The sequence below is a fragment of the Myotis yumanensis genome, unplaced genomic scaffold (assembly GCF_028538775.1).
Source record: "Myotis yumanensis isolate MYYU_CA2020_CCGP unplaced genomic scaffold, mMyoYum1.0.hap1 SCAF_17, whole genome shotgun sequence".
Taxonomy (NCBI): Eukaryota; Metazoa; Chordata; class Mammalia; order Chiroptera; family Vespertilionidae; genus Myotis; species Myotis yumanensis.
Window position 1 is genome coordinate 40,383,621 of NW_027223768.1, and position 27,524 is coordinate 40,411,144.

General features: G+C 58.5%; 1 protein-coding gene across 1 annotated transcript; it reads left to right on the forward strand.

Annotated features, from left to right (window-relative positions):
* The first annotated feature begins 2,878 nt into the window (after positions 1 to 2,878).
* On the forward strand, positions 2,879 to 27,524 carry GPA33 (glycoprotein A33). The gene is made up of 7 exons (XM_070395955.1): positions 2,879 to 3,031; positions 11,474 to 11,628; positions 12,125 to 12,341; positions 15,867 to 16,019; positions 25,200 to 25,319; positions 25,903 to 26,026; positions 26,362 to 27,524. Exons 1-7 carry the CDS (start codon positions 2,989 to 2,991, stop codon positions 26,471 to 26,473), a joined length of 924 nt encoding a protein of 307 aa, XP_070252056.1. The 5' UTR covers positions 2,879 to 2,988; the 3' UTR covers positions 26,474 to 27,524.

Below are 27,524 nucleotides of genomic sequence, written 5' to 3' on the forward strand. Positions count from 1 at the left end.
CATGTACTCATCCATCCACCCATCCACCCATCCACCCACCCACCCATTCACCCATTCACCCACCCACCCACCTATCTATCCACCCATCCGTCTACCGCTTCATAGGTATCTACTGATTACCCACTATGTCTCAGACACTGTACTTGACCAAAGTTAGCAATTACACAAATGCATGCTTAAAATGGTCTTTCTTCCTGGGTAGGTGGAAGAATGCCTAACACGCACTATCATGAAAAATTGGCTGAAGACACGAATGAGCTCACAGTTTATTAGGAGGAATGAGACCAGGGTCAAAAATAACTCCAGCATAAGGCAGAGTGTCCTAAGAGCTCCAGAGAGCAAGTGAGTTCTAAGGAAGGAGACAGCCCTTCGGCTGAAGAAATCAGGGAAGCCTTCACAGAAGAAGAGGTTTTACCTGAGCTGGCCTTTACAGGACGGGTTGGATTGTAACAGCAGATACGGTGGGGAAAGGAACTCCAGAGGGGACGGCGTGAACAAAGTCCTGGGGTAGGAAAGTATGACTTCTGGGCGTGAAGAGACGTCTAACTTGGTCAGAGCACAAGTTACATATTAGGGAGGAACTCCTTGGGCGGCAGGCTGCATTGGAGAGCAAACACTAGAATATATACACAAAAGAGCTGGGAGAACCTGATGTTCACAGCTGCCCTACAAAGTGGAGCCAGGTGACCGGGGACAGGATGGGGAGCAGACTTACTTTCCCACGCCACTTCCCGTTGAGTGCCCGAATTGCGTACGCATTCAGGTGGATAAATGTGAAATAAAATGCCTGCGGGCACTGGCACGGGGCAGAGGGGGAGCCCAGTGCTATTCGTCATTGAGGACATTCCCTTGTGCCCCCCTCCCGCCTGGAACCTCACACACCTGACACATGGTACTTTTAAATAATTATCTTTTTACATGAATGGATTCCCTACGGCAATGGTCAGCAAACTCATTAGTCAACAGAGCCAAATATCAACAGTACAATGATTGAAATTTCTTTTGAGAGCCAAATTTTTTAAACTTAAACTATATAAGCAGGTACCTTGCTATTAACTTAATTAGGGTACTGCTAAGCTGGCCTGTGCTAAAAACGTCCTCAGTCTGATTGAGGTACGTTCGCTGAGGTCGACCCCTTCCAACTCTCCCATCCACACTCGTCTTGTAGACTTGTTTCGTCTATCTCCTTTCGTTCATCCTCTCTATATGTCCAAACCATCTCAACATACCTTTCTCAACCCTCGACACTACATCTTCTTCCACTCCACAACGTTCCCTAAAATAACTTAATAAACTTTACTTAAAGTTTTAAGTCAACTTCGCACTGTACATGCGCACCGGCACGTGGTATTTTGTGGAAGAGCCACACTCAAGGGGCCAAAGAGCCACCTGTGGCTCTCGAGCCACGGTTTGCCGACCACTGCTCTAAGGAATCTTCCTAAGGTGAATTACTAAGTGAAGCAAGGGTATGTTAACTCAAAAATAAAAAGACATCTCAGAGTGAGAGGCAACAAGCATTTATTTGAGATCAACATGAATAGCGATCCGGGAAGTGCGGGTTCAGGCAGAAGCCCAGTGTTCCGAGGAGGAGCCAGAGGGGACGGTTTTATGAGAAAGGGCAGGTTGACAGTGACATCAATAGAAGAAGGCGCTGCTATGGGTGCAGGTAACATGACATGGTGATGCTAATTCTAAACATGGCTTAAATTTCAGTCCCGTAGTCACAATAGCCGCCTCCTTGTTATCTTTGCAAACAGTTCTTTGCGACACAAGGTTGCCCTAGGCCCAGTGCAAAGGTTATTTTGCCCTGCTTTAATATTCTAAATATTCGAGGCATAGGATGTGCACGGCGGTGCCTCTGGGACGGCAGCTCCAGGGCCATTTAAAGTGGTTCCGTTGATATTATTTTTATTCACAGCAGGAACAGGGCAGGAAGGGGCAGGGAGGGACTGCAGGGTGGCATCAGGCTGGCCAGGCTCACAGTGACAGGGGGTGGGGGAGCGGATGGTGTAGATGGGATGGACTAAGAGGGGACCGCTCAGGAGGAGAGGACTGAGGGCCTTGGTCTTCTCTGTGCCCTTGGTCACCACCTGAATCTGCAGGGGTGACACTGGACCCCTGAAGTGGACCAGAGACCAGGAAACCACACACCAGCTCCTGCCCGCGGAGACCCCTTTAAGCTCTCTGAGACGCTCAGGGTTTGTAATTCAGAAAATCACAAGGCCCGCCTCCCCGTTTGGCTCTGACCACCCATCTAAAGAGGAGCCCCTCCCCTGCCCATTTCCTGTCCTGTGCCACCCCGAGGCCATGCCCCTCAGGACTCTTACTCTTGAAGCAATGACCTGCCCTCCCAGCTTGCTTGGGACTGAGGGGTTCCAGGGCCAGGGGACCCGGGACAGTTCCTGCACCTGAGACCAGGTGGCCATGGTTCTCTGAGGCGTGTTCTCTGATTACTTGCGTCCTGTCTACCTCCTCCACCAGGCGGTCTGCTCTCTGAGGGGACAGACTTCCCGTCTCCTCATGACGTGTCTAGTGTGGGCTGGGCCTGTGGATGGGGAGGGAGTGACAGGGTCATGTTGTGCCTTGGGGTGGTGCAGACTGTGGGCAACGCCCTTCTTAATTGGCTTCAGACTCTCCTCTGAGATCATTTCCCTTTTTATGACGAGGCAGCAATTTCCTGTCCATCATAGGAGAAGCGCAGGACTTTGTACACCTGTCAAGAGGTGAAAAAGCAGGAAGAGAGTTCAAGGAGAAGGCGGGCGGGTTCCCGTTGGGGCCTTTGGTGGAGGAGGTGGAGCACAAGTCCAGCCCCACAGGTGAGCTTGCCTGCCAGTCCAGGTGAGGGGCGGGGTGTGCGGGCCAGGCTGAGCTGGGGGACCAGGAAGAGGAGCCCTCAGTGCACCTCGGGGCCAGCTCTAAGGAGTCAGCCCACACCTGTCTGGGTGCTGCCGGTTCCCGACTGGGCTTGAGGAGACGAGGCAGCAGGACATGGCGGGGACGACGCGGCCTGTGCTGTGGGTGCTCTGTGGGGGTGAGTAGGCCCTTCCCTGCCCAGTGCCCAGGTGGGCGAGTCTCCCCGGGAGGCCCTGCTGGTGGAATGACACGTTCTGTCGTTCAGGTGGCAGGTTCCGGTCCAGAACCCATAATCAGAATGCTTTTTCATTCGGATATTAGTAAATAGGATCCCAGCCCTTTTCTGAAATGAAGAATTTGCAAATTCTCAAACACCGTATTTTCTGATCTCAAATCAGAATAGAGGGTCGGACACAGGATCTGACCCTTGGGACAAAGTGTTTGAAATTGAGTTTGTCCTGGAAAATCCAGGATCTATGGATTTAGACATGTTCACTACTTGAGATTTTAACCTTTGCCTTAAGACCAGAGAAAAAGTCAATGTGAAGAGTGTTAACATCTGCACCACATACAGGGAAACTGAGGCAGAAAGACAATTCAACTGACCCAATATCATTCCCAGAGCAAAAGAAGACCCAACCCTTTAACAAGAACGACAAACAAAGGCGAGGCAGGCCCTTCCCAAGGCCCCAGCTCCTCAGCCTGATTCTCTGCTCACCCAGACTCAGAAGACGGGCCCCACAAAATCGGAATCAGACAGCTGTGCCACGCAGCTGTGTCCCAGCCACTTTGCTGTGTGAGACCGTGGAGTCCCTAGAGTTAGGATGGAGGAAAGCTTGGCGCTAGGGTCCTGGGCCTGGCGGGAATGGGAATGGGAAGGGAAGGTGAGAGATGGGGCTGGGAATTTTAGGAGTAGATTTCACTCAGTGTATTTGGCAACACTGAGAAATCCCATCAGCCTGCAGCGTAGAAGCGATTGCCGGCTCCAGGGAGCTGGGAAGAAAGGAGGGAGGCGAAGGGTTATCGCAGGAAGCACAGAGTCCCAAGCCCTAGGCCTGGAGCCAAGGTGAGGCAGAGCTCACCTTTCAGCTGTGTGCCTGGCTGGTTTGGCTCAGACTGAAGGGTCCCGGGTTTGGTTCTAGTTAAGGGCACAAACCTCAACTGCAGGCTTGATATTCAGGGAAAGTGCAGGAGGCAATCAATTGATGTGTCTCTCCCACATCGATGTTTCTGTCTCTGTTTCTCCCCCTTCCTTCCACTCCCTCTAAAAGTCAACAACAGAAAATAATCAGCTTGTACAGGAAGCCCCAGAACCCACACGCCCAGACCGTCCTCCCAGGCCCCCAGGCTCCCACCTTCCCCACCTCGCCACTCCTGGAGGGCGGCCTGGTTCTGGGGAAGGGCTGGGTCGAGCTTGGAAATAGATCTGGGAAAGACCTATTCGCTCAAGCCCAGGCCGCCAGGTGGTCCATCTGACTGGGGCCCGAGGGGCCTGGTCACCAGGTTACAAGGCCTGGGCCACTCCTTCACGCAGACAGCTCTTTACTGGGCACACTTTGTGTGGGCACCGATGGGGTGAGGCTCAGCTGGCAGACCCCGGTGGGAATGGGCGGGGGCTGAAGGGAAGCAACCATCCTGCCTGGCTGGGCTGTGATGCCGGCTTCCCCTCCCCCATCCACTGCAACCTATGCCTGAATGAAAAGAAAGTTGATTTGCTTAGGAAATGACCTCAAAACAAAATGCTCACCCAGCGTAGAATGGAAAGCGGTCCTAGCCCTGCATTGCCTGGAGGGTCCGTCTGCCCCCCCCCCGTGAGGAGGAACCCGTTCTTGGGCTTGTGTTCAGATGAAGTGTGTTTCTGCCCCCTCTCCCCCTGCCCAGGCCAGAACCCCTGCCCACCACCTGGCCTTTCTCACCAGAGGATGGGCTGGAGCCGTGGGCAGAGGGCCCAGGCTGGATGGCCCCTCGGGTCCTAGGACAGTTCGCTGAGTGAAAACATTTGGGGGAGAAATAGCCATTGCCACGTGCACGTGAGCAATGAAGGCCTTTGAAGGTCAAACCTAAGAGCAGCCAGGTGGCCCTCCACCATCCTCAGGAGAGGACCCCGAGGAAGGAGCAGGGAGATTGGGGAGGGCTCCTGGAGGAGGCGGAGTTCTGCATCTGAACTTGCCCAGTCATATCGTAGATCTTGCTGACGTCCTGGGCAGAGCAACTCCACGCTGATAACAGGCCCAGCCCCTCAGACTGCGGGAGGGAGAAGATATCACATAAGATAACGTAGGGGATGAACAGAAGGCAGTGCCTTTAGAGAATTTAAAAACAACACTGACAGAGACCAGCCGTGGGCCTGACAGTTCTAACGTCAGTGACAAACACTTCTTCCTCCCAGGCCTCCCATGGGGCCCAGCACCCTCTTCCTTCGCTCACTTTAGTGTGGGCAAAGTTCACCTCCATACACCTCCACTTCCTAACCTGTGAAATGGGCAGAATAATCTCGAAGGTGCAGAATGCTCACTGTTCCTCCCGGAGGTGCTGCCGGATATTCAGAGTTCGTAGGTGCAGAGATCTAGGAAGAGTGCCTGGTACCCAGGAGCATTCAATAAATGCCTCTTATTATCAGTGCGGGCAGGTGTATGTTACAGAAAATAACTAGAGTTTGGTTCCTCATCGCCGGAGGGCGCTCATCTGGCAGACCTGCGCCCAGAGTCAGGATGACTGGGGAGGAGCCCGGAGTTGTCGCCCCTCAGAGGCTGCTAGAGAAAACACCAACCTGAGCCCAGAACTCCAGGGATTTCTGGGTCATCAGACCCCATGAGGACTGGGCGTGGTGACAGTCCCAGCGGCAGGAAAAGAGATTCAGAGAGAGGAACCCCCCGGGAAAAACGTCCCTGAACAGTGGTGCCCAAGGCCTGGAAGTCTTTGAAGACCTGATCACACACACACACACACACACACACACACACACAGGGCTCACAGCCCTGGAACTAGAGGAACCCTCCTTGAAGCGGAAGTGAGAAAAACTTGGGGAAAGACTGCTTTACACAGAGAAGGAAAGGAATCCATCACCCTCAAATGCTCCAGATGAGAAATGTGTTTTTTTCTCCCCTCATCTAAACAAATGCACTGAACCAGTGGGTGCTGATCCACAATGGGTTCTGGCGGGAACCAGCTTTCTAAGTTCCTGACTTGCAGGCTGGTCCTGCTGTTCTAGAATCCTCTCCTTGGGGTCTTTGTTAGAGACCTCCCCACACCCTCCCCCCAGTGGGGGAACTGAGGGAGGAAGGTGTGCAGAGGGCACAGCGGCAAGGGCAGTGGCCAGCAACCCCGGCTGCCCAGAGAGTCACGGGGGAGCATACGTCCAGGCTGCCCCAGACTTTCCGAATCGGAACCCTGAGGGGCAGACTCTAGGCACCCTTTGATTTTGAAAGTTACCCAGGCGATTCTGCTGTGCCACCGGGGCTTAGGGTTGCGTTTGGAACTCGAGGAGCAGTAGGCTTAATGCCTGTTCCCGGGCCTGACCCTCTGCAGCGGCTGGCAGCTCAGTTTGCACCCGTCCACCCGGGTCAGAGTGCCGTGGGGTCTGTACCTGGGGCACCGGACAGAAAACAAGTGGGGGCAGGGCGGGGCCCCCAGCTGGCCACCCTGCAGCGGTGTGACTGCAGGGGCCAGGGGAGCAGGTGGCAGGATCTGTCTCAAAGGGCCCGGATGGAACAGTGTGCTGTTTGGTCTCAGTGGTGGTGAGCCCCGAAGGGCAGAGCTATTGGGCTGGGAGGTAGAGTGAGGCTGCCCCTGCCTTGCCCGTACTCGGGTTTTATCTCGTCCTGCCCGCCCAGGGCACCGACTGTCACCCCAGAACCCGCCTCCTCCTGCCAGCCTCCCTCCCCTCGGCCACCCAGTGCCCTGAGCTGCGTTGTCTCTGCCTGTGAGTCAGGCGGCCATAAACACCCACAGAACCTGGGACTGCTACAAAGTTCACTGGGGACAAGCGGGCGGGGCAGGCCGCCAGCTCCCGCCCCTCCCCTGCCCAGGCTGGGTCTTTCCACCTGCTTCTCCTCTGTTGTCTCTCCCCCTGGGAGCTCCTGCCCTGGAACCCCGCTCAGGTCTCTTCACCTTCTGCCCCATCGGGGACCAGAGAGACCCCCGCGAGAGGCATGATGGGGCCCCCTGGCTCCAGCTGGCTGAGCCCTGCGACAGGCCAGGTCCTCCCGGTGCCACGCTGCCCGCGTGACTTACAAACCGGAGCCGGCGAGATGGTTCCAGGAGTGCGCGTGCCTGTGGCGGGATGTTTGGAAACTAAAAATGCACAAAACCCCCAAATTGCCCCGTGACCCCAGAACCCAGTCAGCTGCGACCATCCTGCGTGTGTGTGGGTCTGTGTTCTCCTAGAACCTGCTCTCTCTGCGGTGGCGGGAAGCGCTGCGGCTGTGCAGACAGGCTCACGGCTCATCCGGTCCCTTGTGTGCACATGTCCACCTTGGAAACGGAATCCCTGGGGCTGTTTCAAGGCCCGGCCCCTCGGGCGGCCTTTCCTGTCCAGTCCTGGTCCCACAGCCTGCCCTCTGCCCACTCTTCACTCCTCAGCACAGGGGTGGGGAACGTCCAGCCCATGAGCCGAATAAGGCCCGAGAAATCACTGGGTCTGGCCCTGCCAAGGCCTTAGTGGTGAATTAATCAAACGTTTGACCAAATGTAAGCAGGCTAGTTTTTAAGTTGCTAATTCTGTATGGCCCGTGAATGGTGTTATAAATATCTAAATGGCTCCTGACAGAGAAAAGGGCCCCCACCCCTGCCTTCACACCGGCATTGAACACGTCATTAGGCTCCAGTGGGTGCCGGCTGGCCGTGGCCTCTGACCCGCCTGGGCAGGGACTGTGACTGTGCACGAACCACTCCCTCAGCGAGGTCGCCTGAGCCCTCAGCTCCGTGGAGACGCGTTGGGGCGGGAAGGAGCCCTGTCTGGGGAGGGGAGGAGGCCTGCACCCACCCACCCTCATCCACCCGGAAGAGTGTGCACGGGACGGACACCTGCCTGAGGTGGCCCTGAAAGCCAGCAAAGAAAACAGAAACACTAGCTCGAAAGCCACCTGCCCCCCTACGCTCACGGCAGCATATTCACCGCGGCAGGAGGCGGGAGCCACACAGGAGCCCGCAGAGAGGAGTGGCTGAAGGAGGCGTGTACAGACACTCAGCCACGGGAAAGGAAACTGCCATTGGTGGCAGCACAGATGGACCTCGAGGGCATTAGACTAAGTGAAACAAGTCAGACAGAGAAAGACAAATACGCATGATTTCACTTACGTGTGAAATCTAATAAACACAAACAAAAACCCCCAAACAAACAAAAACACTCATGGAATCAGAAATTAAACTGGTGGTTGCCGGCGGGAGGGCGCGGGGAGCCGGGTGAAAAGGTGATGGGGTTGTAGTAATGACACTGTCACAGCTTTGCAGGGTGACAGGTGGTTAGGAGACGTGGTGTGGCGATCACATCGTAAGGCATGTGCATTTCGAATCCCTATACTGTACACTTGAAACTAATGTGAAACCGGATGCCAACTACGCTTACAGAAATAAATCACATAAAAGCCAGCGCAGCAGGGCTGGGTGTTCCCAGTGGGTTCCCAGAGGAGGCGGCTGTGAGCAGGCCCGCGGTAATGCCCAGCGCCTGCACTGAACTGGGGCCACTGGGGAAAGCCAGTGAATTGATTGGCATTTGCAGATTCCTAAGATCCATATTGAACAAAAAGTTCAACAAACATTCATCAAAATCTAACCCCCCATCACCCCCCAGTGCCAGTTGGAGAGCCTACAGAGGCCATTCGTATGGGGGGGGGGGGGGGCAGGAAAAACCCACCTACGAGCATGCAGGCCCCTCCCAAAGAACCACACTTCCTCAACACAGAGCCGGGCCCAGCCCTGGGCAGGCAGTCGCCTCTGGCCTCGCACCAGCTCCTCCCCCCTAGGAGGCGGCATCCGTCCATCCGTGGGAGCAGATGGATGTCCTAAGTGGAGGCAGTACTGCCAGTGCCCCCAGGGCCCCCACGTTCACTGTGTGGCCTCCAGCAGCCAGTCCATCAAGCACTTCATTTCCCTCCTTGGTATGTTGCTTCCCGGGAGCTCTCAAGAGACAGTTCATCTTCTTAAAAAGCCGTGATGATTTACAAGCATCACCGAGGCTTCACTGGTCTCCGGCCCCGCCCCTTAGGGAGGCTAAAGGACAGCCCGGCTTCATCTGGGGCCGTGGTCGGCAAACTGCGGCTCGCGAGCCACATGCGGCTCTCTGGCCCCTTGAGTGTGGCTCTTCCTAAGCCTTAGGAGTACCCTAATTAAGTTAATAATAATGTGCCTACCTATATAGTTTAAGTTTAAAAAATTTGGCTCTCAAAGGAAATTTCAGTCGTTGTACTGTTGATATTTGGCTCTGTTGACTAATGAGTTTGCCGACCACTGGTCTGGGGCACTTTGCAGACTTGGCCTCACCCGGAGGGAGGGGCTTCTTGATTTTTTTTTTTTTTGCATTTTCCCGTGATCTGTGGGGTAGGGTCTGCAACCAAGTGTCTGGGCTGTGAACCCTACCCACGTTGAAAGCTTGGCTGCTCTGTACCTCATTCATTTGCTAGAGCAGGTCCGATCCGGGCACTTGGCTGTGCCCCAGGGATATGACGATGGAGCAACACAGCCCAGCAGAGGAAAAGACATGATAACATCGCTGGTTCCTGCATACGTGCTGGGGAAAGGGTGTGCACGCTAAATGTATTGTCGTTCAACCCTCACAACAACCTGGAGTTAGAGAGCACTGTCCCCATTGTAAATGTGTTCATTTATTGATTGAGAGAGAGAGAGAGAGAGAAACACTGATTTTTTTTCTCCCACATATTAATGCATTCATTGGCTGCTTCTCATATGTGTCCTGACCGAGGATTGAACCCCCAACCTTGGTGTAGCGGGAAGACTCTCTAACCCACTGAGCTACCTGGACAGGGCTCCTCATTTTGTAGCAGAGGAAACTGAGGCACAGAGAGGTTCGTTAAGTTGCCCTGGTTACACAGCTGGTAAGTCAGGGTGAGGTGCCACCCCGGGCAGCTGGGCTCCAGCATGTGTTCTGGGCCGTCCTCCCGTGGGCGAGATAACTCCTCAGGGCAGCAGTTCTCGGAGCAGGTGCTCACGGGTGGCAGGTGGCATGGCCCTGCCTGGGACAGTTTGGGCATTTCCTCCTCTGCCAAGGCCTCAGCGCAGGAGAGTGCCGCCCTCCTGGCAGGTGAAGCACCTGCTCTCCCAACGTGTTCCCCCCCTCCACCCCCCCACCTCCCCATGGGGAAGGCTAGCTCGTCACTGAACTATTAGTGCTTAGCCCCTGGGGTGAGTCAGCACATCGGTGGATGGTGGATGCGTGGGGAGCTCACACTTGAGGAGCACAGGGGAGTGAGGAGGAGGGAGGAATATTCTGGAGCGTGAAGGACATAGCTCTAGGGAGGCAACTACTGGGCGGGGAGTGATCCAGGGCAACTGGGAGGAAGGTGCCCAACAGACCTGGGCAAGGAAGTGCAAAGAAGGTGGTTGGAAGGCTCTAGAAATTTCTAGAATTCCTCCACTTCTTAGTTTTCTAATCACAGGTTAGCTGTCCCACCTGGGGCTCCTCCACTGAGTAGGGATACGAAGATCCCACAGAAGAGGAACCCGGGGCCCAGAGCTACAACACTGAGCCCAAAGGTGGGAGGACCTGGCTTGTTCCAGGAGGTGGGAGGGGACTGGGGGCAGCCATCAGAGCCCCGAGCCATGATGCCCCGCGGTGTGAGAGACAGGGGTCCGGCTGTGTGGGGCGCTGGGGGCCTGACATCCTTAAACCCGGGGTTCATTCCCAGTGGGGGTTACGGAACATGGCAGGGTGCCTGGGGCCAGGACCCACCCACAGAGGCCCCCCGGGTTTACAATAGCATCTGACACCGCCCAGAGAGCTCCCCTTGGCTTATGAGCTCTTTCCCATTCGTTCACTGCCGTCTTTCCCCTCACAGTTTACCAACATGAAACGCTTTTAACTCCCTGTCACTACGATCCCTAAACCCTTAGCAATGATAGTCCTTCCCGAGCGTTCGCCCAGGGTGCTGGGGGTGGTTCTCGCGTGACTTCTTCTTTATGACCGTGGGGGTCTTCAGGAACAGACTGTGGGCCAGGACGGTGGAATCGAGCCAGCCGGACAGAAGCACACGCCGGACAACTCAGTGATGGGCGCGGATTACGGGGCAGCCCCCTTTCTACCACACATTCCAGCCAGGCGTCCGCCACCGGCCGTGTCCCAGTGAGAACGCAGGCCCCAGCGCCCGAGGGAGTGCTGGGGGTCATGCATTTAGGGACTGAGGGGACCCCGTTTAAACCATTTAACTCTGTGCTGTGCCACTTCCTCCAGCCCTGGAGAAGCTGTGTGTTGATGTGGAGTCGCAGGTGCGGGGATAAATGCTTCTGACCTGGGAGGTGGATGGGCAGGAGGCAGGGGCCGAGGCTGGCAGGCAGGCGGGCCGTGTGCTGCAGGAGGGGCCCATGCAGTGTGTGGCTGCGGCCGCAGGGGAAGGACCCACGGGGCCTGCCCGCGCCCTCACCTGCCCCCACGCCCTCTGTCCCGCAGTCTGGGTGACCGTCACCTCCATCTCAGTGGAAACCCCGGGGGAAGTCCTGCGGGCTGCCCGAGGCCGGAGCGTCACCCTCCCCTGCACGTACCGCACCTCCGTGCTCGAGCGGAAAGGATTCATCCAGTGGGACAAGCTGCTGTGGAGCCACTCGGTGAGCGTCCCCTGAGAGAGGGCGTCCCGGACGGGCGGGTGGGACGCGGCAGAGTGGGCTCCGCTGAGGCAGAACCGACCTCAGTCCGCTCCAGGCTCCGTTTGATAAGCAATGAGTAAATTGGTGAATAAATAAACTCCAAAGTCAAGAACCAAGTACACGAAGTGGCCGGGAGCCAACCCGCAAGGTGCTGGCCTATGGCAGGTGCTCAGTGAGCGCTGGCTGACGGGGCGCAGGAACAGACCCCTGCGGGTGAGAGCGAGGTGGGATCTGGGGGAACCCCATTTACCCTCACACCCCCTGCCCAGCCCTTCAATATTGTCACTAAACTTAGGAAGATGCTGGGAGCCGGTGCCACATAGGAGAGCTGCTTGGTCCGAGGGTGACGTCGGTGCTGCCGGCGGGCAGGCGGGGCCTCGGGGTCGGCGGCACCGTGGGAGGAAGGGCCGCCCGAAGCCTTAGGGTGAGGGCCAGGCGGCATCTCTCCTTCCTCCAGGAAAGGGTGCTCGCCTGGACATTTTCTACCAAAGACTACAACTACGGTAAACTGTATGAGAACCGTGCCAACCTGTCGGGCAATGCCGAGGAGTCCGACGCCTCCATCATCATCAACCAGCTGACCATGGACGACAACGGCACCTACGAGTGCTCGGTCTCGCTGCTCAATGACCTGGACGGCATCTCCAAGGCCCGAGTCCGCCTCCTGGTCCTGGGTGAGTGCCCCCCCCCCGCCTGTGGTAGGCAGCAGGTGCGGCAGGGGTGCCTGGAGGGGGTGCCTGGAGGGGGTGCCTGGAGGACAGGTGCCTGGAGGACAGGTGCCTGGAGGACAGGTGCCTGGAGGACAGGTGCCTGGAGGGGGTGCCTGGAGGGGGTGCCTGGAGGACAGGTGCCTGGAGGGGGTGCCTGGAGGGGGTGCCTGGAGGACAGGTGCCTGGAGGGGGTGCCTGGAGGGGGTGCCTGGAGGACAGGTGCTGGAGGGGGTGCCAGGAGGACAGGTGCCTGGAGGGGGTGCCTGGAGGGGGTGCCTGGAGGGGGTGCCTGGAGGACAGGTGCCTGGAGGGGGTGCCTGGAGGGGGTGCCTGGAGGACAGGTGCCTGGAGGGGGTGCCAGGAGGACAGGTGCCTGGAGGGGGTGCCTGGAGGGGGTGCCTGGAGGGGGTGCCTGGAGGGGGTGCCTGGAGGACAGGTGCCTGGAGGGGGTGCCTGGAGGGGGTGCCTGGAGGACAGGTGCCTGGAGGGGGTGCCTGGAGGGGGTGCCTGGAGGACAGGTGCCTGGAGGACAGGTGCCTGGAGGGGGTGCCTGGAGGGGGTGCCTGGAGGACAGGTGCCTGGAGGGGGTGCATGGAGGACAGGTGCCTGGAGGGGGTGCCAGGAGGACAGGTGCCTGGAGGGGGTGCCTGGAGGGGGTGCCTGGAGGACAGGTGCCTGGAGGGGGTGCCTGGAGGACAGGTGCCTGGAGGGGGTGCATGGAGGACAGGTGCCTGGAGGGGGTGCCAGGAGGACAGGTGCCTGGAGGACAGGTGCCTGGAGGACAGGTGCCTGGAGGACAGGTGCCAGGAGGACAGGTGCCTGGAGGGGGTGCCAGGAGGACAGGTGCCTGGAGGACAGGTGCCTGGAGGACAGGTGCCAGGAGGACAGGTGCCTGGAGGGGGTGCCTGGAGGGGGTGCCTGGAGGGGGTGCCTGGAGGGGGTGCCAGGAGGACAGGTGCCTGGAGGGGGTGCCAGGAGGACAGGTGCCTGGAGGACAGGTGCCTGGAGGACAGGTGCCTGGAGGACAGGTGCCAGGAGGACAGGTGCCTGGAGGGGGTGCCTGGAGGGGGTGCCAGGAGGACAGGTGCCAGGAGGACAGGTGCCTGGAGGACAGGTGCCTGGAGGACAGGTGCCAGGAGGACAGGTGCCTGGAGGGGGTGCCAGGAGGACAGGTGCCTGGAGGGGGTGCCTGGAGGGGGTGCCAGGAGGACAGGTGCCTGGAGGGGGTGCCTGGAGGACAGGTGCCAGGAGGGGGTGCCTGGAGGACAGGTGCCTGGAGGACAGGTGCCAGGAGGACAGGTGCCAGGAGGACAGGTGCCTGGAGGGGGTGCCTGGAGGACAGGTGCCTGGAGGGGGTGCCTGGAGGGGGTGCATGGAGGACAGGTGCCTGGAGGGGGTGCCTGGAGGACAGGTGCCTGGTAGCAGCAGTGCCTGACCCAGAGCTGGGACTCCTTCGTTGTCCGTGGACCTCAGGCAGGCACTGCGCCTCCCTCGGGGCTGCAGAACATTCTAGTTTCCAGAAGGGTGGCCGCTCCGCAGGGCAGAGGACACGGCCCACTGGGAGTGTTCCTGGGGCTCAGCCTGGGATCCTGTCCATGCTCTGATCACACCTCTTCCTGGACACCTCTCCTCTTCTAAAAATCCTCACCCAAGGATATATTCACTGATTTTCAAAGAGAAAGGGGAGGGGGGAGAGAGACAGACAGACAGACATTGATATGAAAGAGAAACATCGATTGGTTGCCCCTATGGAACCGACCCTGGGCCTGTGCCTGACCGGGAACCAACCTGCCACCGTTGGTGCATGGATGACGCTCCAACCGCCTGAGCCGCCCGCCAGGGCAGCCCTCTGGCCTTTTTCACACCCACCTTACTAACAACACGGCCCCAGGCCGTCTGCCTTTCAAATATGCCCCAAGACCCCGTGAGTGGAGTCCACGTTGTGAGGGAATCTGCGCCATCGTCTACACTCAGATCTCCCTCTGTAGACAAGGCCCGGAGCAGGCGGCGCCGGCTCCAAGTCAGAGCCTCGGGAAGCCTGTGGTGACACCTGTGCTGTGCCCAGCCAGGCACGGCCCACCCGCAAGGCAGCGCCGGTCTGAGTCTGACCCCCACGGGCCCCGTTTCCCCTTCAGTTCCTCCCTTTACACCACTCGGGGGGGGGGGGGGGGGGGTGTTTGTTGCATGCGGTGGCTGCCTGGCTTTTTGAAGCTTTGCAGTGAGTCAAACAGCACAGCCCTGAATGGAGGGCTGTCTCCCTTCCCACACGCCCCACCAGCAGCAGATGGGGCGCTGACAGACCCTCCACGCTTCTCCGCATGTCCTCTCAACAGAGAGAGAGAGAGAGAGAGAGAGAGAGAGAGAGAGATTACCAAGCCAAGAAAATGAGCGTTTTCCCCGTCTCTCTTCTGCTCCCCACCCCCATCCTCCCATTGCCCAGGTGCCCCAGCTGAGTCCCTCTCTTCCCACCCGGTCTTTGGTCTTTCCCTAATTCTGTCTCCCGTGGCCCTTTAAGCACCGTGGACCCTCCAGCCGGAGCTGGCTGGGGAGGCAGCGGGCCCCACCCCGCCAGGGCCGCTGCATTTCAGTTAACTTGAAGGGCGAGGGGACACCCTTAATCTGAGGTTATGGAACTCGGTGAAACCCATTTTTGCTTTTAAAAAAAGCGTGATAGAGATCATATTGTACTATATGCAAGAAATTCATCAGTTTCTCTTAAAAAATAAAGTTTTCTTTCCAAATGGCTCTCCTGCGGGGCTAGTTCTGACCCACAAGGGCATTAATTATGTGACGCCACCCACCCAGGCTGGACGAGGCACGAGGCCCTGGTCACCCAAGGAGGCCACCTTGCCTGGGACACCTGCCCGGTGCCCATGGGATCGCAGCCCCCTGGCCTCTGGCGCCCCCTGGTGTCCTCAGTGGGAGGCGCAGGCCCTGCAGCGGCCTCCGGCCCATTGTGTCCCTGCTCCACTTGCCCATCACTCTGCCCGCAATAAGTATTCAGGTGGCATCTGCGTCCTGTCTGAGAGCGGACACCAGCCAACTGAGATCTCTGGGGTCCCCACTGTGGGTGTAAGGGCTGCTGGGACAGAGGGGACAGAGGGACAGAGGGGACAGAGGAGACAGAGGGACAGAGGGGACAGAGGGACAGAGGGGACAGAGGGACAGAGGGGACAGAGGAGACAGAGGGACAGAGGGGACAGAGGGACAGAGGGGACAGAGGAGACAGAGGGACAGAGGGGACAGAGGGACAGAGGGGACTGCCATCGGGACGCTTCGCACTGTGCGTGCTGCTCTGCGATGGGGACCCCTGGGGGCTGGGAAGGTGCTGTGCTGGGCTGACCTCGAGCGCTTGCCTCTCAGCTCTCGGCTGTGAATCTCTGTGCCTGTGAACAAACATGACGGCAGACGTGAGTGCGTGGGTGGGAGGTAGGTGGCTGTCACCAAGCCCCACCTACTCATGCCTTCTCTTGGCCCCTCCCTGCACAGTGCCACCCTCCAAACCCGACTGCAGCATCCTGGGCGACACCGTGATTGGGAACGACATCCAGCTGACCTGCCAATCGAAGGAGGGCTCCCCGGCCCCTCAGTACCGCTGGCAGAGCTTCAACCTCCAGAACCAGGAGCGGAAGGGCCCGCCAGGTAACCGCACCCCCCGCAGCTGACTGGCAGGCTGCAGGGGGCCCGGAAGGCTGTCCCACTCTGCAGTGGACACAGCTATGTCCTGGGTCATGTCTCTGGGCGCCGGTTTCTCATAGCCACGCCTACCTCCGCCCAGTTGCTGAGAGCAACAGCGGTGGCTTCATGAGAAGAACGTGGTGGGAGCGCGTGATGCGCTTCCTCAGGCCCAGGACACAGGAGTCACTGAGAAAGCCCTGGTCGCAGCTCTGAGTACAATTATGTCAAGTTCACATTTGAGGCCCCAGGTCCAACACTGTGGCTCCACTCAAGGTGGGAATTTGCTGTCCCCATTCCCTCCTAGGCCGTCCGTCTCAGACTCCCCTGAACCTACTTCACAAATGCACGCCCCCCCCCCCCCACCATGGCTGCACACCAGGAGACCAGGGCTGCGGAAAGGGCCCGTCCCATTGCCAGGAGGCCACTCCTGTCCTGGGGAGCTTGGTGTTTGACCATTTGGTCAGGAAACAAACTGGGAGGGAAAATCCAAAAACTATATAAATATTCTCCGTCCTTACCTTAGAGCCCATGGTGTGGGAGCACCGCTGGGGGCCCCGGCCCCGGTGCCCATGCTGCCTGGCCAGCTGCACCCAGAGCTCTCAGAGATAAGAAGACAAGGCCAGAGGCGCCCTTGGTCTCAGGGGGGTCTTCCAGCTCAGTGGGCTGGGAACAGGGGAGGGAGATGTACAGCGTGGGGTAGGCATGTGCGTGGGGTAGGCGTGTGTGTGGGGTAGGCGTGTGTGTGGGGTAGGCGTCAGTGTGAGGTAGGCGTGTGCGTAGGGTAGGTGTGTGCATGGGGTAGGCGTCAGTGTGAGATAGGCATGTGCGTGGGGTAGGTGTGTGCGTGGGGTAGGCGTGTGCGTGGGGTAGGTGTGTGCGTGGGGTAGGCGTGTGCGTGGGGTAGGCGTCAGTGTGAGATAGGCATGTGCGTGGGGTAGGTGTGTGCGTGGGGTAGGCGTGTGCGTGGGGGGTAGGCGTGTGTGTGGGGTAGGCGTGTGTGTGGGGTAGGCGTGTGTGTGGGGTAGGCGTCAGTGTGAGGTAGGCGTGTGCGTAGGGTAGGTGTGTGCATGGGGTAGGCGTCAGTGTGAGATAGGCATGTGCGTGGGGTAGGTGTGTGCGTGGGGTAGGCGTGTGCGTGGGGTAGGTGTGTGCGTGGGGTAGGCGTGTGCGTGGGGTAGGCGTCAGTGTGAGATAGGCATGTGCGTGGGGTAGGTGTGTGCATGGGGTAGGCATGTGCGTGGGGTAGGTGTGTGCATGGGGTAGGCGTCAGTGTGAGGTAGGCGTGTGCGTAGGGTAGGTGTGTGCATGGGGTAGGCGTCAGTGTGAGATAGGCATGTGCGTGGGGTAGGTGTGTGCGTGGGGTAGGCGTGTGCGTGGGGTAGGTGTGTGCGTGGGGTAGGCGTGTGCGTGGGGTAGGCGTCAGTGTGAGATAGGCATGTGCGTGGGGTAGGTGTGTGCGTGGGGTAGGCGTGTGCGTGGGGTAGGTGTGTGCGTGGGGTAGGCGTGTGCGTGGGGTAGGCGTCAGTGTGAGATAGGCATGTGCGTGGGGTAGGTGTGTGCATGGGGTAGGCATGTGCGTGGGGTAGGTGTGTGCATGGGGTAGGCGTCAGTGTGAGGTAGGCGTGTGCGTAGGGTAGGTGTGTGCATGGGGTAGGCGTCAGTGTGAGATAGGCATGTGCGTGGGGTAGGTGTGTGCGTGGGGTAGGCGTGTGCGTGGGGTAGGTGTGTGCGTGGGGTAGGCGTGTGCGTGGGGTAGGCGTCAGTGTGAGATAGGCATGTGCGTGGGGTAGGTGTGTGCGTGGGGTAGGCGTGTGCGTGGGGTAGGTGTGTGCGTGGGGTAGGCGTGTGCGTGGGGTAGGCGTCAGTGTGAGATAGGCATGTGCGTGGGGTAGGTGTGTGCATGGGGTAGGCGTGTGCGTGGGGGGTAGGCGTGTGTGTGGGGTAGGCGTGTGTGTGGGGTAGGCGTGTGTGTGGGGTAGGCGTCAGTGTGAGGTAGGCGTGTGCGTAGGGTAGGTGTGTGCATGGGGTAGGCGTCAGTGTGAGATAGGCATGTGCGTGGGGTAGGTGTGTGCGTGGGGTAGGCGTGTGCGTGGGGTAGGTGTGTGCGTGGGGTAGGCGTGTGCGTGGGGTAGGCGTCAGTGTGAGATAGGCATGTGCGTGGGGTAGGTGTGTGCATGGGGTAGGCGTCAGTGTGAGGTAGGCATGTGCGTGGGGTAGGTGTGTGCGTGGGGTAGGCGTGTGCGTGGGGTAGGTGTGTGCGTGGGGTAGGCGTGTGCGTGGGGTAGGCGTCAGTGTGAGATAGGCATGTGCGTGGGGTAGGTGTGTGCGTGGGGTAGGCGTGTGCGTGGGGTAGGTGTGTGCGTGGGGTAGGCGTGTGCGTGGGGTAGGCGTCAGTGTGAGATAGGCATGTGCGTGGGGTAGGTGTGTGCATGGGGTAGGCATGTGCGTGGGGTAGGTGTGTGCATGGGGTAGGCGTCAGTGTGAGGTAGGCGTGTGCGTAGGGTAGGTGTGTGCATGGGGTAGGCGTCAGTGTGAGATAGGCATGTGCGTGGGGTAGGTGTGTGCATGGGGTAGGCATGTGCGTGGGGTAGGTGTGTGCATGGGGTAGGCGTCAGTGTGAGGTAGGCGTGTGCGTAGGGTAGGCGTGTGCGTGGGGTAGGCGTCAGTGTGAGATAGGCATGTGCGTGGGGTAGGTGTGTGCATGGGGTAGGCATGTGCGTGGGGTAGGTGTGTGCATGGGGTAGGCGTCAGTGTGAGATAGGCATGTGCGTGGGGTAGGTGTGTGCGTGGGGTAGGCGTGTGCGTGGGGTAGGTGTGTGCGTGGGGTAGGCGTGTGCGTGGGGTAGGCGTCAGTGTGAGATAGGCATGTGCGTGGGGTAGGTGTGTGCGTGGGGTAGGCGTGTGCGTGGGGTAGGTGTGTGCGTGGGGTAGGCGTGTGCGTGGGGTAGGCGTCAGTGTGAGATAGGCATGTGCGTGGGGTAGGTGTGTGCATGGGGTAGGCATGTGCGTGGGGTAGGTGTGTGCATGGGGTAGGCGTCAGTGTGAGGTAGGCGTGTGCGTAGGGTAGGTGTGTGCATGGGGTAGGCGTCAGTGTGAGATAGGCATGTGCGTGGGGTAGGTGTGTGTGGGGGGTAGGCGTGTGCATGGGGTAGGCGTCAGTGTGAGATAGGCATGTGCGTGGGGTAGGTGTGTGCGTGGGGTAGGCGTGTGCGTGGGGTAGGCATCAGTGTGAGATAGGCATGTGCGTGGGGTAGGTGTGTGCGTGGGGTAGGCATGTGTGTGGGGTAGGTGTGTGCATGGGGTAGGTGTGTGCGTGGAGTAGGTGTCATTGTGAGGTAGGCATGTGTGTGAGATAGGCATGTGCATGGGGTAGGCATGTGTGTGGGGTAGGTGTGTGCATGGGGTAGGTGTGTGCGTGGGGTAGGTGTCATTGTGAGATAGGCATGTGCGTGGGGTAGGCGTGTGCGTGGGGTAGGCATGCGCAGGGTAGGCGGTGTCTGGAGAAGTCGGATGGGAGGGCAGCAGCCGCCGGCCCGGTGAGCTGCATGAATGCCGGCTGGGGATGAACTTGCCACTCCACCCTTCACTCGTTTGGGGCAAAACAAGAACTTCTTAAAAGTAACGAAAGGAAAGAACTGCGGGAACCCCTCGGCCTAATGTGAAATGGGAGCTGTGGTGTGGATTCAGCAAGCTTCCAGCTTGGGCCCCACGTTTCTGCTGGCAGGTCTGCTCTGGGCGTGTCTGGAGTTCCTGCTGGCACCGCCGGGCAGCCTCCCTGGCCGATTGCCTCCCCTCTCTGGCTGGGAACGTGACTCCGCAGCGGTCACCGCGGTCTGCCATGGCCACTGCTCGGTCTGCCCTTCCGGCAGCAAAGTGTGCACAGCGGGTCCAGTGCTACACCCAGTGGCACTGTCACAGAGGACGCAGAGGCGAGCAAGGCGGCGTCTGGAGGAGGCACCGGAGCAGGCAGCACAGCACGTGGCTGACAGCACAGCACGCTGTGTGACCTTGGCAAGCGTCTCAGCCTCTCTGAGCTGTGGCTTCTGCATGAAACATGGGCATTTTGCTAGTGTTTAGTGCACAGGATTGCTGTGAAGGTTAAATAAACGCACCGGGGAAGCACGAAGTGCCCGGCGCAGTGGTTCTCAACCTTGGCTGCACATTAGAATCACCTGGGAATCTTTTTAAAATCCTGATTTCTGGGCCCCACCCTCCGGAAATTCTGTGTCTTTGGTATGGGGTGGGGCCACAACATTAGCAACAAAGAAACAGAATTTCCGGAGGATGAGGCCCAGAAATCAGGATTTTATAAAGATTCCCAGGTGATTTTAATGTGCAGCCAAGGTTGAGAACCACTGGCCTGGCGGATATGAGCATTTGGTGCTGCTGTGGGCTGGGTCCTCGAGGAGGAGCAGCCAGGCCGGGCCGCAGGGCACAGAGCGTGGGGAGTGGCGAGGGGCAGGGAGCATGCTCGGAAGGACGGGGACAGCACTAAAAGGAGCCCGTGCACCAGGAGGGGGGCTGCCTGGGCCTGGGAGGCCACCTGCTCCTTCTGAGGGGCGCCCCAAACGGGCACCCCATTCACAGTTCTCCTGCCTCCAACAGAAAAGATCCTCTGGTTGTCAGAAGCCAGAACTTCATTCTTCTTTCGTAACCCCTAAGGGGAGAGCCGAGGACATGAGGAGGTTAAGGGAAGTGTGCTTTTCCGCGTCTGAAAAGCTTCACCTGCCAGTCAGACTGGGGACCTGGGAGTGACAGGGAGGAGTGGGCTAGCAGGATGCCAACAGGAGCGGCACCTGGTGCCGGGCTGTGGTGGGTGGTGTTCCTGCCTCAGAGCCGTGCAGAGCCTGTCCCCGCTGCTTCCTGCGGGGTCAGACGAAACCCGTTTCTCACATAAGCATTTCCTTGTGGACGGCAGAGCAGGGCTCCCCTGTCCCGGAAGACAGAAGTCCCCACGTTAGAGACTGCTTCCTTTGGCTGAGCCGGCAGGGAGGGCGGGGAAGCTGGGATCAGCACACAGGGACGGGGTCCTGACTCTCCAGCTGCTGTAGTCCCGCCGGCCTTGTTCTATCGCCCTCCCCGAAGGCTGTGAGGAGGGCAAAGGAGAGCCCGTGTGGGATACCTCTGAACATGCTCTGTAAACCAGGGAGCCACGCACGGAGGGAGCGGGAATTTGATATCCGGGAGGGAAGGAGGGCGGTTCTGGGGGCTGGAGCACTACAAGGAGGAGATTCTGAGGGGTGGGCGTGGACCCTGCTCCCAGCAGCCAGGGAAGACCATGGAGGCCAGAGGCAGCAGCCAAGCTGTGGACAGGAAAGTTAACTCTTGTCAACCGACTTCAGTGCCCTGGAGACCAGGCTGCTCAGCGGAGCTGAGGGAAGGTGGGAGAAACTGTCCGGTGCGTTTCCCTTCCTGACCACAAGGGGTCACCATTGCAGCAGAAACAGCTTCAGAGCTATCAGGTCCTTTTCAGAAAGGGGGTTTGGGGAGCCCCGAGTGGGAATCAGAGCAAGTCTCGCCCCCGTGTGCACTGGGCAGCCGCCAATGCCCACTGTTTGCTTGAGGAGCCGGGGAGGGGTGTGACTCGAGTAGGAAGCCCGGGTCCGTGCCCTAAACAAGCCTTCCCTCCATCACCGCGCTGTGCACCGAAGCGCAGTCCCAGCTCCAGCGGCTCAGGCACGGAACCTGATTCGCCTGGAAGTATGTCCAGGTCGGAGAGCATTTCCCAAAGTGGGTTTCTTCAAGTTGCCTCTTTTTAAAAATCCCATTAGTTTAAAAAATGAGACCATTACACCCTCGCCACCCAGTGCTCATTAGCATATCAGAAGCTATGAGAGTTCTGTCGTTAAAAAAAAAAAATAACCCTTAACTCTGATTTCTAAACCCGTTCTAGTCATGGTCTCTTCAGTGTGTGAGCATCGCATGAGCAGTATTCCAGAGAGCACCCCGAGCTGTGGGCGTCCAGGGTTTTAGGGGAATGAGCACAGGGAACACCGCTGCTATTCCAGCTGGTGGGAGCAAGGGTGGTTTTCATCTTATTCTGCTCCTCACGGAGCTCCGCGACCCTCGGGGCGATCACACTCCCTTCTATAAACTCCACGGCAGCCACTGGGAGCTCCGGTCCCTGCCGCCCCCACTGCGCCGTCTGTCTTTCCTGGGAAACGGGGCCTCGCCGCCTGCTTGGACTGAGGCAGGATGTTTGTTAAGGCTCGTCATTTCGTAGTTTTGTGACTTCAAGAGAGTCAGTCGCTTCTGGCATCGGAGGTTTTTGGCAGAACCAGGGACCTCCTGCCCGAGGAAGCGCATTGATGGCTCGTCCAGACCCAGGAATACAATCTGGCGAGAGTGGCATGGGCGGGGGAGGCTGGCGCCAGGGCAGGGGCAGGAGGCAGGCTGGAGCGGGGCAGGACCAGACCCGGCCCGGGGACTGAGCTGCGGAGTCTGGACTCGTTACTGGAGACTGGCCGCCCCTGGGATGTCTGGCGGGCGGCGGGCGACGGGCGGTCCTGTTTGCATGTAGGCCGTCCCCTCAGGACGGAGTGCGCCCTCCTGGTGGCAGCAGGGCCACACCAGGCTAGTTCTGCCACAGGTGAGAGGACGAAGGCCTCTTAACCCTCCTCTCAAAACTGCAGTCACAGCAGAGCGTCTCAGAGGACAGGACATGCAGCTACAGCGACACCCGCTCTCCTCCCAGGTGCACACACCGCAGGGCCGGACTCGGCAGGAAGGCCGCTCCTGAGCACGTTCGGGCCTCCCCCGAGTTCAGGCGGGTCGGGGTAGCACCCCCCCCCACCCTGACACGGAGCTGCGGCTCCCACAGTTATGGCCACGGAAGGTGGACAGTGAAGAGTCGAGACAGACAGCTGCCCCCGACCCTCCTCCCAGATACACACACTCACATATACACAATCACACACTCACATCTACACATTAACACACCACATACATCCACATATACACACTCACACACCACACACACTCACATATACACACTCACACACCACACACACTCACACATACACACTCACACACCACACACACTCACACACCACACACACTCACATATACACACACACACCACACACACTCACTTATACACACTCACACACCACACACTCACTTATACACACTCACATATACACACTCACACACCACACACTCACATATACACACTCACTTATACACACTCACACACCACACACACTCACTTATACACACTCACATATACACACTCACACACCACACACACTCACTTATACACACTCACACACCACACACACTCTTATACACACTCACATATACACACTCACACACCACACACACATATACACACTCACTTATACACACTCACACACCACACACACTCACTTATACACACTCACATATACACACTCACACACCACACACACTCACTTATACACACTCACACACCACACACTCACATATACACACTCACACACCACACACTCGCTTATACACACTCACATACCACACACTCACATATACACACACACACCACACACTCACATATACACACTCACATACCACACACACTCGCTTATACACACACACCACACACACACATATACACACTCACACACCACACACACTCGCTTATACACACTCACACACCACACACTCACATATACACACACACACACCACACACACTCGCTTATACACACTCACACACCACACACACTCACTTATACACACTCACATATACACACTCACACACCACACACACTCGCTTATACACACACACACCACACACTCACATATACACACTCACACACCACACACTCACATATACACACTCACACACCACACACACTCGCTTATACACACTCACACACCACACACTCACTTATACACACTCATACACCACACACTCACATATACACACTCATACACCACACACTCACATATACACATACACACTAACACACTGCATACACTCACATACCACACACACTCACATATACACACTCACATATACACACACCACACTCACATATACACATACACACTAACACACTGCATACACTCACATACCACACACACTCACATATACACACTCACATATATACACACATCACACATACATATACACATACACACTAACACACTGCATACATTCACATACCACACACATTCACATATACATACTCACAGGACACACACTCACATATACATACTCACATATACATATACACACTAACATACCGCATATACTCATATACCACACACACACACATATACACAATCACATACTCACATCTACACATTAACACACCACATACATCCACATATACACACTCACACAACACTCACTCACATATACATACATATACACACACCATACGCTCACATATACACATGTATATTCACATACATACTCACAATCCAAACTCCACATACACTTACACATATACACGTATACTCACATTCACACACTACAGACACTCATGTACACACTCACATTATATACATTCACACTCACACACTCACATATATAAACTCATGATTACACCACCTTCGCACACCACACACACTCACATATACACATACACTCTCACATACACACTCACATATATAGATATACACACACCACACACACTCACACTCATGTATACACACTCATGAACACAGCAGGCACACACCACACTCACATACACACACATACACACACCCACATGTGCTCACATACTGATTTCTGAAGCTTCCTCCACATGAATCCCAGCTGCGGGTTTCAGTTTCTGAAGGTCATGGAGGGGGTCATAGTGAACCCTCATCAGAATTTTCAGGTGACGCGTGTGTAGAGGGTGTGTCCAGAGCACCCGCCAGTCGGGCCTTCTGTTGTGGGCCTGAGTGCCCAGCGCCTCGGCTGATGCCCACAGTGTCCGGGAGGCAGGCACCAGCGCTATTTCTGTTCAGAAATAAAGAAACCGAAGCGCAGTGAAGCTGTTGCTGCCCAGGGTCACGCCGTGAGTAAGCGCACGCTGCCCGCAGCGCCCGACTGCACGGGAGCCGGGCCCCCGGCAGCTGCGGGGCTTCTCCGGACCCAGGCGAGGCCGGCCCAGCTCAGCTGTGCCCGCTTTCCCTCCGCCTGGCGCCCTCCTCACCCCACGGTCTTCCCTCCCAGGCGCGGGGCACACCCTGACGCTGAGGAACATCTCCACTGACATGTCCGGCTACTACGTCTGCACCTCCAGCAACGAGGTGGGGACCGAGTCCTGCAACATCACCCTGACCGTCAGGCCTCGTAAGAGCAGCCGAGTGTGGGGGGCGGGAGGAGAGGTGCCGCTGCCGGCGGCTGGGTGGCCGGGGGGACCCGCCATACGCCCTGCACAGCCCACTGCCTGGAGGCCCGTCCAGCTCCCTTGCTTCTTTGGAAGCAGCGCCCAGGACACTGGTGCCTGGAGACCTGCCCAGCCAGTGGCCGGGCGGCGCCAGAGCCTCTGTGGTCCAGGCCCCATCCTTTGGGGTGGGCCACTCCCAGCTCAGGTAGAGCTGGAGGAGGACTGCCTGGCTGACGCTGAGGACTCCAGGCCCGGGGAGCACGGGGAGGCAGGGGCACAGAGCCAGGGCCTTCGTCCTTGTCCTGTCCGCGTCTCCATGCGGAAGAGCATCCCCAGTCCTGGCTGGCGCTCCCACCAGGCCAGGCCTCACGGTGCCCCCAGGCTGCTCCCTGGGCTGGAGGACCGGGATCCCAGGTGTGAGGGGGCAGGGGCGGGGGTGGAGGGACTGGGGCCCTGGCTGTGGGGTCTCCCGGGGTGCTCAGCCCTCCAGCTGGGCCCCGTCCGGCTCGCTGGGCTCGGACAGTGCAGCTGCTCTGTCCCTTGCAGCCTCCATGAACGTGGCCCTGTACGCGGGCATCGCGGTCGGCGTGGTGGCGGCCCTCATCATCATAGGCGTCCTGGTCTATTGCTGCTGCTGCCGGGAGAAGGGCGAGGACCAGGAGACCAGGCCGTGAGTGTGGGCTGCCGTTGGCACGGTCTGGGCAGGTGGGGAAGGTGGCCCCAGCTCCTCACACCGGGACAGCTTCGTTTTTATCAGCACAGCAGCCCCAGACCTGGCCAAGGCCCGTGGATCTCAGGGCAGGGCTGCCGGTGGGGGCCAGGGCCCAGTGTGGCCGGAACCTTTGTCCCTGGCGGGTTCCTCAGCTCACGGGAGGAACAAGCCTGGGCCCCTTCCTGTCCTCTCTGAGCCCGCCCTTCAGCCAGGGGCGCTGGGTGGGGCTGGCAGGCCCTGAGGGGCACTGCTCGGCTCTGGGGCACACCTTCCCTCTGTCCTCACGGCCACAGGAATCGGTCCATCTACCGGGAGCCTCCAGAGCAGCTGAGGGAACTGCCCAGAGAGCGGGAAGAGGAGGACGACTCCAGGCGCCAATCCTCTGACTATGCTGCCCACGTGTGACCCGGGCCTGCTGCAGGGCGGGCAGGGGCAGCGGTTCCGTCCCGGCGCCCCCTCTGCTCCAGCCGCTTTCCTGACACCCTCCTCCCCCTCCCCCACCGCAGCACTGATGGTGCTTCCTCCCCATGTCAGCCAGAGGCCCTGGCTTAGCCTGATGAGCCGATGCCACCTGCCGAGTGACCCCTCCCACTGCCATTCCCGGCTCCTGGGGGCCAGGCCACAGCCTCCACCTTCCTCCAGCTGGTGGGACAGCAGGGGCTGCCCGCTCACTGAAGGTTCGCACGCAGTACATTTTTGTTGAATGAATGAAAGAATAAGTGCACACACGAAGGCCCCCCATTATTTACCCAGCTTCCGTGTACACCCCGTGCTTGGGGCCCTGGCCTGGCCATGAGCTCTCCTTCCAGCCTCATCATCCGCAGGTTCCCTGCACCTCAGACACTCCAGCGAGGGCACCTCCAGCCCCTACCCTGCCCGCACAACTGCCCACTCGGTGCCCATCTCTGCCTGTCAGCATCCCAGCTGTGCCCCAGGCCGCCTTGCACCCCTGAATTCTATACCCCAATGTCCCACCCACATCCCCCCACCCCCCACTCCCTGTGAGGTCTGTGCTCCTTGGCAGGGCTGGGCTCGGCCTGCTTGGAGGCTGGCCCTGCCCCTCTCTGCTCTCCCTGACGTGATGTGGACACAGAGGACTCGCACCGAAACCTCTGCTCATTTGGTGACTGGCAATGAGCTGATGTAAGTGAACACGCTGTTTGCAGCAGGCAGGATTCACCCGTCATGGCGACTCCTCGGAAGGCCAGATTCACTGCCTGTCCACCCTGCTTCCCCTCCCCAAGCCCTGCCCTGCCCCGCCCTACCCGCTCCTGGCAGCTGCTGGCTCTGCTGCCCCACCCCCACCCCCAGCCTCGCCCGCTGGTGGCTGTCCTTCCCCTGAGAGCCCCGCAGTCTGGCTGCCCGGCCTCCTGGCAGTGGCCCATCTCACCCACATGCTGTTTACTATGAAATAAACATGGTCTTTTCTGGATGATCAGAAAAGCAACTTTTAAAA